General features: G+C 34.2%; 2 protein-coding genes across 2 annotated transcripts; one reads left to right on the top strand and one right to left on the bottom strand.

Moving 5' to 3' along the window:
• Positions 1-694: 694 nt before the first annotated feature.
• Positions 695-7,682, bottom strand: LOC119984871 (probable prolyl 4-hydroxylase 9). Its single transcript, XM_038829010.1, has 8 exons — positions 7,393-7,682; positions 7,181-7,309; positions 5,702-5,859; positions 4,284-4,386; positions 3,454-3,549; positions 2,360-2,425; positions 2,152-2,271; positions 695-1,122 (listed from the first exon to the last, which is right to left on the bottom strand). The coding sequence occupies exons 1-8, from the start codon at positions 7,501-7,503 to the stop codon at positions 1,036-1,038; spliced, it is 870 nt and encodes a 289-aa protein (XP_038684938.1). The 5' UTR covers positions 7,504-7,682; the 3' UTR covers positions 695-1,035.
• An 8,912-nt stretch (positions 7,683-16,594) lies between these two features.
• On the top strand, positions 16,595-17,357 carry LOC119983425 (probable E3 ubiquitin-protein ligase RHY1A; the record flags this gene model as incomplete). Its single annotated transcript, XM_038827111.1, has 3 exons — positions 16,595-16,710; positions 16,925-16,947; positions 17,011-17,357. Coding segments are annotated over 3 exons (486 nt in total), but the record flags the coding sequence as incomplete, so codon positions are not given.
• Positions 17,358-17,827: the final 470 nt, after the last annotated feature.

The raw sequence follows: 17,827 nt of genomic DNA, 5'->3' as shown, positions 1-17,827 counted from the left end.
AGCAATAATTGTTGCTGTCAATTCAAACATGCATTATTTGTTTAAGTGACTGTTTGCAGCAATAATGCAAAAAATATATTTTCAAAAATTAAAATTAAATTTTTTTTTCGAGAGCCTCTCTATATATTGAGAGGCTAGTCAAGCAAGTGAGAGAAGGACAAATCTCTTTCTTTCTCTGATTTATCCTTTCGGTATGGGATAGAGTAACAAGTTTTAGTACAAAAAATTCGACATAGATAACCAAATCATAAAATGACGGAAGATCTTCGTTTATCAAGCGGTTCAAGTGAATGTGCGACATACTGACCATTTAGATATCATCGTAATTTTACTTCTTATGATGAACTTTTTATTACATAATTCACTACACTTGCAGTTAACATAATTTTGAATTTTAATTATTAAAAATACATTTACTTTTATTTTAATAATTCATTTCAACATATATATATAGATTTAGACACCCATGTGAAAATCATAGGAACACAAATTTCAATCATTGACAGACATGTTTTGAAAGCAAATTATTAATATACTTTTAAGTTGAAAGCAAATTATTAATATACTTTAAAAGTAAATAAATCATTAAAGTAAATGTAAATGTTGAAATGAAAATCAAGGTGATTTATTAAAATGTTCCAACAATTGAAACGGAAATCAAAAAAGTTATCAAATAAGTTATAACCCCAATACATTTTACGGTTAAGGAAAATATTAGTTGATGCGGTTTAAAACTACATTACTCACCCCATATTATTACCTACAAAATGATGTGAGAGCAAGTGATAAAAGTTGTTCTCTCTAACAATCTCTTACAATGCTACATCTCTAGAAGTCTTTTACATAAAAATCTATACATCAATGCACCATAAAAAAAGTACAAGCAAAAAGGTTTACAAGGGTTCCTCTAAATTACATAAAGAAGGTTTGTAACAAGAAGTGAGAATTTTGAGCACCCTCAATTCACCAAAGTACGTTGTCATGATTACGACAGTCGATCGAATCAGATCACGTATATGGTATTGGCAGCAATACTTAGTCCTCCTGTTCTTGATCTCTAATCCATTTTGTAGCTACCCATTTCTCCCCTTTGATCACAGGACAACTTCCATGAAGAGATAACTGAAAAAAATGTTCAACGATCCACGCAAATGAGCCAACAAATACAAAAGCTACATCAAATATAATTTATTCAATGAATGGAAAAGAATTTGAGAGAGCTCAAATTACAATGTTACATCACTTTCAAGTTTCAACAACTTTAAATCATACACTGAAAAGGGAAACGTAAAACCATTGCGTAGCCTTGCAAATCAGCCTCAAGAAATTACCATCAATGAACCATAATTGAAAAATAAATAGAAACTTAACCAAATTTGGTAATCTTGAATTAAAGCAAAGACAATGTTAAAACAAAAAGTGATGTGAAAATGGTCCAACACTTGAAAATATGTCATTTCGGGCTTGCACTGTACACAAAACAAAGGTTGACCTGGACTAGGGTGATTCAATTGTCACTCTCTCATTTAAACCAATCAACTGACTTGTACCTTTTAGTGTCTAGAAAGCATAAAAGTAATTGATAATGGATGCTGCAGGGGATAACCGCCACAAGTTGTGTATTAAAATCCAACAGTTATGAAAATAATTCCAGAATTCGAAGGAACCATAATGTTGGATTGGGATGTGATTTGATACTAGGCTACTAGCGGATTGCAGGTGATTGCTACTATCCAAGGTGAACTCTGCAGGGCTGGATCCAATTGGGCCATCTTAAAGTTCCAGAAGGAAGAAGAAAAAAACAGAACAGAAAAGAAAATAGTGTTGTAGATGGAACTTGAAACCTTATGAGTTATGAATCTTTAATCACTCGAGAAAACTAGAACGAATTATGCAGCTAAGCAACAGGTGTTGCACAGGACCATTCACACTGAGGAGAAGTTTTCGCCTGAGCCATATGCTAAAAATTTTGTCATTGAAATCGAAAGTTCTAAATTCTTATGCAATTAAAACTTAGATGCCATAATCCATACCGGTATCAAAATTCAAAAGTTCCTCAACAAATCCAACTACCGGCCTTTCATAACTCGTCATTCTGAATACTTAGCAGAAGTGCAGTTCGTAAATTGGAATGGAAACAAGAATAAGTACCTGATCAATTGTCCCATTCACAAACAGTGAATAGAAGAGAAGTCCATCACCTCTCCGTGGCTTCACTTTTAAACCGACACACTGCTTGTAATCATAGCCAGAACTTATTCTTGTACCATTCTGAATCAAAAAGAAGAGTCACCCCAAATACCCAAGATAAGTACATATTGAATAATGAGAAATAGGGTGCAAAATTTTCCGACTCTACCTCAAAAGGGAACATGGTTTCTCCGCCTTCTTCTACATCAGATAAATATAATAAAAAAGAGGCAACCTGCAAGAGGATTCATCAAACAATATATTCTAATTTTCAAAGTAATGGCATCTCAAAGAACACATAAAACCATTGTAAAAATATCCTCTTCAGTTATTTATTTTACATTTAAGTATTGCAGATGCTAATGACACTGCTCTCCAATATCTAAGTGGCTCAGAGAAATAGGACCGTGACGATCTGCAGCAGTACCGAGGATAAGAACTGGAAGATTAGAACTTAAAGCTTTAAAATTGTCATTATATCAGAAATTCTGCCAATAGCTTAGGGTGTTAAGAGACGTGAATCTTATCATTAATAAACATTTCAACATTGTCTCTCACGCGTGAGCCAGACAAATTTATGCAGAAACTATGTCAGGAGTCAGGACTCTCATATACAGAATTCCTACCCTAGATTTCTAGACGAGTATGGAATTTTGTCATCCAAGTTACGTATAATTCTTGTATGCCAAGAGTATGGGATAGATAGAGTTCTTGCCATATAACTGCAAATCACTAATTCTACATATTACTGTATACATATATAGTAGTCAATTGATGCTAATGAGAAGAAATAAAACAAATGTTCAGGTTTAACCAAACAAATGTTCTGATGCTAATGGAAAGGGAATGTAACTTGGAGACAAGCGCAGAACTTGGGAGTCTTGAGTTTGAATCTCACCAGGTGCATCTAGGATTTAAAATGAAACTAGTCGCTTGCAAATAACTAATAGTATTTACTCACAATGGGTGCATCCAGTATTACCCAACCTTGGCGAGGTTCCACTTTCTTTAAAATAAAATGTTTTGGTTATATCCAAGTGCGTATGAGAACAAAAAAATAATTGCAACACAAACATAATAATTTTATTTCCAAAGACAAGACGACATTCCACATCAAATGCAAGGTAACAGACACAAAAAGAACCAAGCACTTGTCCTCCTCTGGGATTCTTTGATCCTCTCAAACAATTAGAATGCATGTGCAAAAGCCAGGAAGTGGCATAACAAACAAATACGATCTGATGGAAAGTTTTTAGTAAGTACCCTTTGGCTTGTCTGCGGGCCATATTCAGCCGGGTTGAATGCATCATAATGCGAATCATACTTTTGTCCGATTTCGTATCGCAGAATATTGAATGCCTGCAATATGGTGACACACCCTCATATTACTCAGACTAAATCAGAACTTACATGTAAAGAAAGGTTTGCTACTTCAATATTTGAATTCACAGGGAAACAACATTGATTATGGTATTGATTTAGTTGTCATAGAGTGAAATCATTTTGTTTTTATAGGGAAAACTTGGCACGAAAGAGCCTATTGCCAAAACTTCAAAATAATGATGATCAAATTATTGCTGCCATGACACACTGGCTCAAGCGTTTCTGTACATAGATGATGCATATAGTTTGATGGCCTAAAAAAACCTGCAAAGTTTGCATTCTTTATGTGATCTATGATTTTGTGAGGGCTTGTGCTATATCATAATTGTATCCTGATGACGTAGTTGGTGCTGGATGCGTGCTGCATGTAGCTTATACTTCAGTTTTGGGATTTGAGTGTATTAAGCAATTGACCATATTCAGTATGTGAGGATGCATGCGTGTGTGTGTGTAAAAACATAACTGGTATCATCTGCTACTGTTTTATTTATTTTTTTTTATTTTTGGGTGGGGAGTGGGGAATAACTTATTACCTCACATTTAGCATATCTATCCGAAAATGAAATATAAAAACTATCAGCAGAACTGACAAAAGCACTTCAATGAGTCAAATGAGTCAAGTTATAGAAATCAAATTTTTTCAACTTCCACCACAGAACTTTTTACTACCAAAGAACAAAAGATACAAGTAATTCATCAGCGACAAGTACCTCGCCATATTTTCTAGGGATCATTGTAGCCCTTGCAATTTTCTCCTCAATGAATTCCAAGGATCCACTTGTGTCTTCTGATCCACTAATAAATGTGCCTGAACTGTATACCAAGGAAAATATAAAAAAACAGAGGATTTCTCAAAGCAGCAATGGGTAATATATTTGGAGTAACAAAAAGAGGCCACGAATGAAGTTAACAAGCAAATGCAATACCAACAATAACGAGACCTAACATTCGAGAACTTTATTCTTTGAGAAAAAAGAGAAGAAACCAAAGCTGCAAGAATTCCTGGATGGGGAAACCAAGGAACGATCGGGCGGCGAACTAAAAGTATTGCAGGCATCACATACCACAGATTGAAATGACAGAGATTCCAAAAAGTGTTAAATATTGCACACATCAAAATGAATGTAGAACATAAATGGTGCAAACATTCTAAAGATGATAGCTGAAAAAGAAAATTCCGCAGCCTTTGATAGTGAGTATTCTGTAAAGATGCCAACAAAAGGATTAATATTAATTCCGCAAATAAACTGCAAACAAGTAAGTAGTAACTTGTGTCAACTTTGACAAACCAAGCGCCAGGGGTTTAATGTGTAATTATATCCTAATCTCCTCTCACACTACTGATTTGTTACCCAATGCCACATGACGACTATGACAAAGGGGAGAATGCTTCGAGAGGTATAAGATAGAAAAGGAGAATAGTTAAATTATAAATACTAATGTTTATCCTTCCTCCAATCCTCCTACCTTATCGAGCATTGATATGTAGAAGGACAAAATTACTTCTCTCACTTTTCCTCTCCCTTGACTTGTTTCTCCTACAAAACGAAGTTCTCTCCTGTTTTTATCACCCCCAGAAATATTCATTCTACTTTTCCCAAGTTTTGAACAGTGAAACTAGACAAAGTCATTTAAAAGATAAATTAATCAGGCTAACTACATGTTATATCAACTGCTTTGTCCTACATTCACTGCAACCAGCTGACTACATCCAAGAAAAAGAAATGGCCTCTATGATATCTTAAACAATGAGAAAGGATATTCAATCTGTGGAAAAAAGGTCCTACATGCAAGAACCACCTTCAAGAACGTGCAAAAAAAAAAAAAAACTACAATTTAGAAATATAGGTATGGTGTCAGAAAAACAAAAACAAATTACTCACGACAAAGAAAGATACGGTTGAGAAGTACGAAGGAAAATAAGAGCAATTGAACGGTTTGAAGTAGTGAAAATTATAAAAAATGCTTATAATGGAAATATTACACAAATGAGAAAAATGGAATGAAATAAAAAAAAATACATAAACAAATAGTTTACTGAATAAGAAAAGGCCAAGCAGATCAATTTAGACAAATATTGAAAGAGTTACATTGCTTTAGTTTGCGAAATGATAATGTACAAAGATACCTTGTTCTAGTGCCCTTGGTGCTCTCTTCAGTTTCTCCCTTTCTCAATGCCAGGGTTGATGGTTGAAGTCGTTTCTTTGCCATAGCAACAATGGTTTTGCACTGTTCTTCAGTTGCAAAAGATGGAAAATAAAGAGCCCGTGGCTTCCAACTCAGAACCTGCAATTACCATTAAGGTCAAATTGAAATCAGAATCGGATAAGAAAAGATGTTCACAGGTTGGCACTAAAAAAATTCAGCATTCTCGTATCTAGCTTCATAGCTGCCAACTAAACAATTGTAGGACCAAGAACTGGGTTGGCCTTCCAATGCATTCATTAATGCTCACTACAGCGGCGACCTGATAGCACAATCCATCATTACAGTGGTAGCATACTTTTTAGGACTTGAAACGTGACAAGGTTTGAGTAACCTCTCGTGCTAATAATAATAACAAAAACAGATGACTTATAACGAAAAAAAAAGTTGTGGACTAAACAATCATAGGACCAAGAACTGGGTCGGCCTTCCAAAGCATCAATTGATGCTCATTATAGCGGGGACCTTATGGCACAATCCATCTTAAGTCACACAAATTTTCAATTGTGATTTCCTATCTTCCTTGCCATTATTCAGTTGAGTCAGCATATATTTGTTGTTTTGCTTGATAGGCAATACTTATATACAAAGAATGTGCATGGTGCAGCAAGATAATACTCTTCTCATAAGCACAAAGAATAAGAATAAATTTGAAAAGAGAGAGGCACCCAAAGATGAAAATCATTTAAAATCTCGAGAAAAGGAAAAAAAAATGGTTGTTCACTAAAAACATCTAAGTAAGAAGTGCTCTCTAGAAATAAGCATAAGATCAACAGCTGTCTTCTCCGATACCTCAAAAGTTATAGTATTCATGCCATGGCAGACATTCCATGTGAAGCATTAAGAAATGTCTTGGCATACCCTTCCATGTCCAAAATTTACTCAGATGCCCTTTTTGACGAGAAAGAAATTTTCTACGATGGCGGCATTGCCATCAGCCACATCACTCCAGACAGTCCATAGATTTTACAGACTTGCAGTCCGCCTCAGACCCTAGACTATTGGCTATAGATGTTGATTCCCATCTTTCAGGGGCATCTTGCCAAGAAAGTGACTAACTTTGTCAGGAATTTCCGGATCAAACTCTTTTTTCACACAATATTGAGAAAATGAAAAGTAGGGTACACGATAACACGACTACACAAAGACTACAAAGGTTTAAGACCGGCCTTTGTTGTTTTCACGAACAAAAGGAAACAGGTAGGTTTTTCCTCCATTCCTAATAGCTTGCCTTCATACCAAGAGTACAAGAAATTGCGCACCACCTTATTGCAGGCAGTTCCAACCTCATCAGAAAGTACGGGATAACCCCTCTCCAGTACACAGACGCTAAAGCCCTTAAAAAAAAAAAAAGATCACACATACACAAGAAATGCATGTGAAAACAAATCAAATCAAATACCTGAAATGGAATCGAACTCAAAAATGAGTCTCCACTTTCGCCATTCGGCATTATCCAATCAAGCTCCTGTCCCTCCCTCTCTTTATCCAGTTCAAGCATTCTCAACCTCGGTCTAATTCGTGGAACATCCTGAAATACAAAAATCAAACACAAAAATCAAGCCCAAGCACACACGTATATGACAACCATATATACGAATAGGGCGCGCATACACGAGATAGGAGTGAGGAAGCGTAGAAGCCAACGAGGAAGAAGATGAAGCATAAGAGGCAGATGCTCGGGAACCCTAGATTGATCTTGGATCGCTTCGATTTCCCCTTCATTTTCTGTGTTGTGGATTTCAGGATTCTTTCGTCTTCTGATTTCGGCTTTCGTTTATGTGAAAATGGGGGCCCTGCCTCTGAGTTTTTCCTATAATTGCAGAGTACAAAACTAGGTTTTTTTTTTTTTTTTGGTTGCTCTGTTGATCGCTTGTCGACAAGTCGTCAATGGCGGGAGTCGGATGCCTGTTCTGTCTTCGTTTTGACGTACAGAACGCGGCTGCTGACGATGTGACTCTCTGACTTTTTTTCCCTTTTTATGAAACTAATAATGAAAAGTAATTATCGATTTCGATTTAATTGGATCTCAAATCCTCAATTTAATTCAATATAGATTATTTTTTTAACGAAAGCACTAGTTTGACACTAGCATAGGCAAGGTCATTAGTACATGAAAAAACAGAAAGTTTTAACTACTTTTATAGCATACTTAAACTTTAATCAAACAAGTTAAATCATAGTCCAAATGGGCTTATCTCTCAACTTCAAATCCTATGTACAGTTTTTCAACTTTTTTCTCTTGAACTATAAGTATGCCAACAACATTTGGCCTATGCATTTGTTTTTTTTTGTTTTTATTTTGTATATCAGATAAGTGCTTCACAAATTATCTAATAATTTCATATAATTTTGAAGTTTTTTTTTTTTTTTACAAACATATGAAGATACAACATTGTTGTTGAGTTGATCCTTATTATCTTCTAGTCATTGGACATCAAATTTGTGCTTTCGAAAGTGCAGTATCATTTCTTATTTCTTCCACTCGTGTTTTAGGTAGAAAGATAATCATGAATTTTCCTTTGTCTGGCTTGTACTTCGCCTTAGTGCTTGTGACTTGAAAGTAGAAATTTGGTAAATGCTTCCTTCTTTCAGCTTGTGTCGGAAGTGGTTTGCTTGATGTCTATGAATCATTGCTTGCATAAGTCTATCATGTGATTCAAAATTTTGAATAACATCAATCAAGAGTTTGGGAAAAGAAGTTCTGAGACTGTATAGAAACTTTGGTACTCAACATGCATACCTCTTCGTCTAAAAGTAACACACTAAGCAATTCATTATCGTTCTTGACATTGACTGAATTCCAATTCCTGGTAACCCTCACTTTTCATGCCAATTAACGTTAGTTGGTTTGGCATTTAGAGAGTTTTCAGCCATCATGTGTTGTGCCTGTGGGCTTGAGGTTGTCGACAATGATGTTCATCTTATTTATAGTGTAGTAGGTTCATGAATGTTTAAACAAATACATGATCTTCATTAATTATTCTTGTACTTTTTCGTTTTCTTTGGGATATGAACTCTCACAACAAAGGCAACTTCAATACAATCATTGAAACGTGATAACATATTAGATTATTCAAGTGTGATAAATGAATGAGGCATTATACAATTAATCACTAATGTATTCATTTTAATGATTATTTGATTTTAATGTTAGTAAACTGAATGAGACCACTATTTATGTGTTTGATGAAGTTTAAGAGTCAAGTTAATGTGTGATTTTCCTAAATTTATATGCATTTTTTTGGGAAGTGTGAGTATTTTTTCTTTAGTACAATTAATCAAGGTTAACACCATAATTTTTTATTTGCTTTAATTGATTCAAAAGGTTTATTTTTTTTGTGGTTTTGATTTTAAGGGCTTGAATGATTTCAAAGCTAATAAATTGGTTGTAATTACAATTGATATAATTGTTGAAGTTCAGAAGACAAGTAAATCCATAACCATTTAAAGTTTATTTTCATTTTATAATTGTGAAGTCTAATAATTTTTTTGAATTGTAAGTTTCATCACAGGTGGCATGATTGAAGAGACACTTTAAAGCTAATGTGGCGCTACCAAATCAGAGTTTTATATTCTCTCACTTTCAGGATTTCAATAATGTATAGATAGATTCAATATAGGCGATCTAAATTTTTATTAGGTGTGATCTTATTATTAATTGTGGATTCGGTTACCCAATTTGATTTTAGTTTCGATGGGTCCATTCCGGAGAGATGTGTATTTTGATAAACTGAGAGATGAGATGAATTATATTGAGGGAAAATTATTTGACATGTCATTTTAAAAAAATCGTGGTGAGGTAAGATCATGGTGAGGTTAGTTGATATGTAAATTAACTTTTGGATGAATAAAACTGTTGGTGAGCTGAAATGAGCTGAAATTTTAAGTGAATTTTGATGGTAAAATATATCATAATAAATTATTTTGAATATTACTTAATTAATTATTTTGAATATTACTTAATTAATTATTTTATATTTTATGATGAGTTAAAATTTTGAATGTAACTTAAAAAATTACTTTAGGAAGTTTAACGCAATAATAAACCAAAAGAAGTAATCTAAGCGCTAGGCAGATAAAATATGATACTTCTTTCCTAATTTAATCAATTATTTTTAAATATTAATACAAACATATTTAGGGTGTCGTGAAAAACTTCTCAACTTCTCCAAAACCCTTTCAACTAGTAGGGCAGTCTTAATATACTTGCCAAATAATTTGAGTCCTCTACGTTTTCTGCCCGTGGGTTTGTCGATTGACAACATCAACCCTTGGAGCAATTACAACGGTGAATGGGCCGTTGTCGCCATTAGATTTTTTTTGAAAATTGTTCTTCGGTGACATGGCAAGGAATGAAAATATTTTGGTCACAGAATTGTTTTTCTCCAAATGGTGCCCTAACATGACACAAAAGTAAGCCAACATGGGAGCCAACCAAAGTCATGGATTTTTTAAATTATTTAACATCCGTATAGTTTTTATTTACCAGTCTAACATCCGATTCAACATATTTCCTAATATACCATTCAAAGCTTACATAAATTCTTTTTTTTCTCTCTTTTAATGTATTTTACGGTACGAATTCACTTTTCTCTCTCTTTGTCAAAAAGCACATGCAGAGAGAGCTTTAAAAACATCTTATCTCTCTCTCTCTCTCTATATATATATATAAAAGCAGACACATGGAGATACATATTTAAATATTTAAATAAAGGCAAATACATTATAAGATCATTCTCTAAGATCTCATCCTCTTCTTCAGAATCATCAAATCGAAGATCATTGTGGCTGAAAGTATGCCAATCTAATCAAATGCATAATCAATATAAACAATTAAACAACTAAGCATAAATAATATATATTGCCTTGTAGCTTGACAGGTTTGAGAGTCGGGGGAGGGGTGATTTTTTTAAGAAGACAATCTCCTTTAAACCTATATATGCTTATATGTATGTATATACATATACATATGCATATATATACATATACATATATCTATATATATATATATATATATATATATATATATCTATATATACAAATGAGAAGCTGAAATGGTTGAAAACATGAAGTCATGGAGTGCATAACTCAAAATAATGCTGCAAAAAGTAAGGCATCATCAGTCACTTCCATGCATATGACATGAGCTCTCTCTGGCCTCTGCATAAAAGTAAAGCTGTAATAATGAGAGAGAGAAATAAGATGTTTTTAAACCCCTCTCTGCATGCTTTTTGACAAAGAGAGAGAAAAGTGAATTCGTACAGTGTGAAATACACCATAAGATAGAAGAATTTATACATTTAGTCACGTAGGATTGGAATGGTATATTAGGAAATATGTTGAATCGGATGCTAAACTAGTAAATAGAAACTGTACGGATGCTAAATAAGAAAAAAATCCAAAGTCATGTAACTATGTTTGGCCCAACAAAAAAGAGGCCACCAAAATGGCATTGTTGTACCATTCCTTTTATCCATGGCCTAACAAAAGTTATAAAAAACACATCCATGCCCCAATATATTGTAACTATTACAATTGCTCTTACTTTTCTTCCTCCAAATGGTATAAAATGTCTATCTTTCGCTCTCTCTTCATTCATTTCGTTTGTTCGACTCTAGGTTGAAATCGCATTCTAGATCACTGTTTATTTTGCCATGCGTGAACGCCCCTCAACGAAATTGATCTTACATGTTTTTCTCAAAGTAAGCGACTAGGAAACCCAAAGACTCTGTCATGTTTGAGCAAAATCTCTCCCAAGTTTTAGGTTGGTATCTTTATTCTCCCTATTTTTGTTTTTTTATTCATACATCATGGTTTTAATAGACGAAAGTTGTTCTATATTTTGAAGCATTTAAATTTGTTTATTTTGATTTACTACAATGCGGTGTTGCTCTATTTCATTTTGACATGGAAAATGATAAATAATATTATAACGATAAGTTCATCTATTTTAATGTTTAGTTATAATTCATTAAGTGTTATGATAACCTTAATCTTATTGAGAAATAGAAATGAAAATTACTATTCTCAATCTTTGCAAATATTTTAAATTTATAGATTAGTAATTATGTGGGAGAAGAATCTTGAATTTTAACCTGTTTGGTTGTTTTCTTAGTAGTCAATACTGAGTTGATGGTAGAGCATAAGAAGCTATTACCTTTCTGCAGGTTTTTCCCAAACGTAGCCGATTGTACAATTTCTCAGTTTTTGAGTTTTGGATCCATGACTTCTGGTGTTTACTGGGTTTTTGTTTACTTCTGTTGAACTTTAATTCTCTACTTAACTACATTTTAGGCCTTATCAATGTGTTTATTTGGTTTAATTGGATAAATCTAATTATTTTGCTCATTAATCATGGTTTGACTTTCAAGAGTTTGGTTGATTTTGTTTATGGTAAGTGCAAATGCTTAGATGCAGGAAATGTATATTTTCCATTCTTTTTACCTGGATTCAACAATTTATTAAAAAATAAAATTTCACATAGGGTGGGACCTCACCCGCTTTATCCTAAAGAATATTGGATGATCTCTTTAAAAGTTTTGGCCAACGTCTTAGTCTGTCATTGTAAGAGCCAAACATATGTCGATCATTTATAAAGAAATAAAGATAGTACACCCGCTCCATCCCTAACGCACATTGTTTTTCCGCAAAGTAAAATTTAATCTAAGTTCATAATTAGTTTACTAGTCGCTATGTTGTGGTAAGAGTTTTTATTAAAGTTTTGAAGCAATTGGATGACATTGTGGTAAAAACATAAAGAATGATGAGAAATATTTAAAGATGCACATTTTATGGGATATGTCAAAATAGGAATGTCAAGAGCATGTGCAACATGTACCTAAAATGAGGTAGATAGTTTGGTCTATTTTAACTAAAAACTTATTGATTGAATTAGACATTAATCTCAACATCTACTTCAGCAACTATTATTCTTGAGTCTAGATCTACTCCAAATAATAAGTCGTGCAAACACAACACGCTATTATTATAAACCTTTGTGTTTTGACATCGTAAGTAGGTTCTATCTCACTTTCTAGAATAGGTAATCACTTCTTTAGCACTCTAATCGCCCTCTCAATATACTTGATTATGGATCTACTCCAAATAATAAGTTGTGCAAACACAACACGCTACTATTATAAACCTTTGTGTTTTGATCGTAAGTATGTTTTGTCTCACTTTCTAGAATAGGGAATCACTTCTTTAGCACTCTAATCACCCTCTCAATTGTATTACATAGTGATGAATGACGTAAATTAAACAACTCCTAAGCATTTCGAGGTGGATTGTGGTAAGACCACTCTTTTATGTCTAATGTAATTAATGATTTTACCTTCAGGAATTATAGGTTTCTCACATGCTCTTGATAAAACATTTTTAATAATCCTCGAGTCAGAAGTCGTTCCCTCCCAACCAATCAAGACATAGGTAAATTTCATATTAAATGTGCATGCAATCATGACATTTGTGGTTGACCAATCTTTTCTACTACGAAACCTAGGGGCATCCTAAGCAGCGAATTTTGTATGAATGTGTGTCCCATCGATAGCACCAATACAATCCTCACATTCACTAAGAGTAAGCTTCTAAATAAAATAATTAAAAAATTAAAGTATTGACATTCACCTTAAAATATGGACCAAATTTAGGGTTTGCAAGAATTTCTTGAGGAACTTGGGAACCATGTAGTTGCTTTATAAATATCTTCTCAACTTGAATTATCGCTTTAAGCACATTATGAAAATGTCGACTAACTGTCTCTCCTGATTGATGAAATATAGTATTTATTGATGGGGCACACAGGGAAAATCATGCTCATTACCAACACCCGCTGACGTATAAGTAAAAAAACTCCAAGTACCTATTTCTACAACTTGTTTATTTGAGATAGCAAGTAGTATCTTTATGATACTTTCACGTTTCTCGTTATAAGTTATAACAAAGTCTAATTATACACTGTGAATCGGAAAATAGCTATTAATTTCTAACTGATTTTCTTCGAAACCCACACTTTTAGATGGCTAGGGAGACCACCTTCGTGCGTAGATTCTCACTTACTGGTAAGAGTTTTCTCTTGAATCAAAATTGTAGAACTCATCAACATCAACATCATAATCGGCATGAGCTAGACGGATGTGACCCTCTCCGGTGTCCCCCACCTACCTACTTCAATCAAAGTAAAAATTCAAAAAAATAATTTATATAAGTAAAAATTCAAATTAGTGGTAGTTAGATGCAGTAACTATCTTTATATTCTGCGAATAGTAATGTTAAATTGTAATATATGTTTCAATCATTGTAATATATGTTTCAATCAAGCCAAATAATTGCATTTTACTGATAAGATTTTGTACTGTAGGGGTGTGAAAATTAACCGAAAAGATCGAACTGCCCGACCAAACTGATCGGTTGAGCGGTTTATATAATAAATCTTATTGAAAACCAATTGATTGGTTTTGTTGAAATAATAAAAATGAATTTTTGGTCGGCTCAAATTTTATTGTAAAGGTCATTAGGTTAAAACTGAACTGACCGAAATAAATAATTTTATTTAATAAATTATATATATATATATATATATATATTATGTACTGTTTAATCTTTTATTATCTGGACTATTATCTTTATATTTTTAACAAATATATTACAAATAATATTCTATCATCTGGATTATGGACCATTAATCTTTTGTATCAATGACCAAGATTTTAGGTTAAGCCTAAAACTAAAAGGCATCTCATCTCTGATTCTCACAGCCACAAAGTCTCTCAACCGTGCTCCCTCAGTCTATCTCTCACGGTCTCTCACAGTCAATCATAGTCTCTTCCTCTCACGATCTCTCACCGCCTTTTCCTCTCACTCTCTCTCACAGTCATCGCACAACGCCACTTTCTACCACTCCGGCCTCCCTCCGTCTCAATACCTCATGGTCTCTCACAATCTCAACACATGCAATAGCTAGTACTGGCCTTTTAAGATTCAAGAAGCGATTAGCTAAAATAAATGGCGATGCTGACGAGGTTAGGAAGTGGATGTGTGAGGGGTTCTCAAGCAGCAGCAAAAGGGATGACATGACTAAAGCAATGGCGATTGATCAAATTTCTCATGTGAATGTATGGATTTATTTCTATCTTTTTATGGCTGATGAAAATTTGAAATCGTTTACTTTTGTTTTTGTGTTTTGCTGATTGGTGATAGAATTGTGGATATGAAATGTTAATTTCGCTAGTCGTTCGGTGTTGCTGATAATTACAGTAAGGAGGGTTTGTTTGCTTTTTTTTGATGGTGGAAAACTGAAGACCGAACGTAACCAACCGAAAACCGAATGTCGGTTTTACCTAAGAAAAATAATTTAATGGTCGGTTTTCCTAATGACATAAAACTGAAATTTCGGCCGGGGCAAATTCCGCTATGATAACCGACCATTTGACAACCCTAATTTATTGTCTTGAAATATACTTCTCATTAGAATCGAACCTTCGCTACATATGCCCAATCCAGTCGATTGTCAACCGAGCTTGGACTATTGTTTATATTGATATTGGTCCATTTCTTATCTTAAAACCCTGACTGTTTAGATATAAAACTCTAAAAATGTTGGTATTTATGTTTAGTAAGGTTCATTCTCTTTTTATGGGAAAGGTACCAAATGGAGCCCCTTGATGTAGGCTTTGGTTATTTGTTCTTGGGAATAAAATTACTCAAGCTTCTGCATGCTCGCAGCATGGTTCTTTGTTGATAAGGAATAACTTCATAGTGCAAATGTGGCTTGTACATAGAAGCGCCTGAATGAAAATCGGATGTCATGTATTGTTGACTGTAATCAATGTTGGTTGCCTAAGTAGTTATGGTGGTGTTGTTAGTGGGCAAATTAGTTCTTTGCCTGCACTGAGTGTATCAATTTCTCTTCCTGGTTAGAATGGCTATGGATTTCTTGAATCAGACTCTTAACTGAAACTTGATTTCTACCTTCGAAAAAATGACTAGAGGCAAGTTTGTGACTGGGGGTCTTGAAAATGCAATTTTGCCATATGACGCATATATTTTTTTTGTTTATGCCTGTGAAGCACGGACACGAGTGTCAGACACGACACTGCACGGATACGCCGCCACGATAATTCTCAAAATGCTAAGGATATGACACGTTAAGGACACGACAAATAAATATTTAATAAATATATTGTTAAATTTAATTCATATAAATATCCAACTATAAATCATTAAATCAAAATACTATAACATCATAATAATCATAAGATCCAAAAATAATTATTAATTTCATGCATCTAAATCTTCAATTGGATTTTCTTCAATATTCTCCATCATTTGATCATCAAAAAATGATCATTTAAAAGGGTTATGAGTGATCATTGTCTATTTTTAATAGGGTTAGGAATGATCAACTTCAAAGTTTACCATTTAAAGTTGAATATTTTTGTTTTGAAGTGTCGAACACGCTTGCACCGTGTGTCTGAAAATAATTTTTAAATATTAAATGAAAAAGGAATTGCATGACACGGTGACAAGTGGCCGACACGTGTCGGGCAGGTGTCGTGCAAGTGTCATGAGTGTCTGTGCTTCCTAGGTTTATGCTTACAGTCATTCTTTATTTCTGGCTGTTTCTTCTATGAAATCTATTCTAATTTAAAAAAATCCTTCTAGAAATGATATTCTGATTTCCCTACAAGAGATGTACATCAATTTCTCGTCTTGTTTTATTCCTAAATGTTTTTATTGATATTGTATTTTGCATACCCAGGAGCGTACATCCATTCGGTTTGATCAAGACAAGCAACAACATCAACATTGATAGCTTAAGCACACAAACAGGCCAGGGTTGAATGGAAATGATAGGCTTCCTGGTGCTGTGCTGCTCGCAAGAGCTAGGCTTCTTGAGAGATTGAGAGGGGTCTCTGTTTCTAGAAACAGGTTTGTGCTTTATACTTATTAAGCTTTGTCCATTTATGCTCTTAACGGGCTGCTCCATGAATATAGTTGCCTTATAGTGTCGTATTTTTCTGCTTTGTTACTCATTATATATTCTAATTTTTATATTTGTTGATACCAATTTTATAGTCACCTTTGTTACTCGTTGACTTGGGTTGATTTTGAGACAGTGATTTGTTCTTATTGTCATGCTTAGGCGAAGCAGCAGGGCTTCATCAGGTGTGTCTAGAAGGGAGCAAATGTTTGGCGATGAGCCGAGTCTTGCTAGTGTGGGGGACTGAGGAACTGAACTAGGTTCGCCTGCTCGAGGTCCTCTTTTTGACTTGACATTTCAAGCAGAAAGATTCCTCTTTTTTGGGGAATCATATAAGAAGAAACCACCTGGTCTAAGTAGCGAGGCCATGGACTATTTAGACGTGGAGATATTTAATAGTATGGAGAAGGAAGTTGAAAGGGAAGCATCTTGGACATCATGGGATTGTAGTATATGTCTGGAAAGTTTCATGGAAGGAGATGAGCTAATACGCCTACCCTGTGGACATAGGTTCCACTATGCCTGCTTGGATCCATGGGTCCTGACTTGTGGGGATTGCCCGTATTGTCGAAGAGATATAGTCGTCCACACATAATCACGAAGTAGTAGAGAGAGACATACCAATCCTTGCTTGGAAGTTTTTTCTTGTACTTTTTGTAACTTTTTAACCTTTGTACAATACAAGGTTTGTTTCATCATTTCCACTGGCATAGTATGCAATATTTTTTCGTGTAAGAACCCTTTTAAACAATTGACAGTGAGTCATTGTTCTTGTGGTTGTTTCTATGTTATGTTCATATATAATACAGGTGCTATGCGATGAATTCAACAAATGCATTTTCACAGTGACTGTCTTCACAACCACCAAATGCCAGATTAAATCAAACCTATCCGTTAGTAGTAGATCTTGTCCCTTGATTGATGTAAGTGTAGGGGTTCACAAAACCTGATGATTGAACTAGATAGTGACACATCCACTATTGGGATGACTGAGATGTTTTTTTTTACTAAGATCTATATCACTTCTGTTATCTAACTTCTGGAAAATCGATAACTATAAAATAT

Source organism: Tripterygium wilfordii, chromosome 18 (assembly GCF_013401445.1).
Source record: "Tripterygium wilfordii isolate XIE 37 chromosome 18, ASM1340144v1, whole genome shotgun sequence".
NCBI lineage: Eukaryota > Viridiplantae > Streptophyta > Magnoliopsida > Celastrales > Celastraceae > Tripterygium > Tripterygium wilfordii.
This window is presented reverse-complemented; position numbering and strand designations above follow the sequence as displayed.

Coding starts and splice junctions, on each gene's coding strand:
- LOC119984871 (XM_038829010.1), bottom strand. CDS start 7,503: ATGAAGGGGAAATCGAAGCGATCCAAGATCAATCTAGGGTTCCCGAGC. Junction 7,310..7,392: donor CTTCCTCACTCCTATCTCGT/GTATGCGCGCCC, acceptor TTTGTATTTCAG/GATGTTCCACGAATTAGACC. Junction 1,123..2,151: donor TGAATGGGACAATTGATCAG/GTACTTATTCTT, acceptor CATTTTTTTCAG/TTATCTCTTCATGGAAGTTG.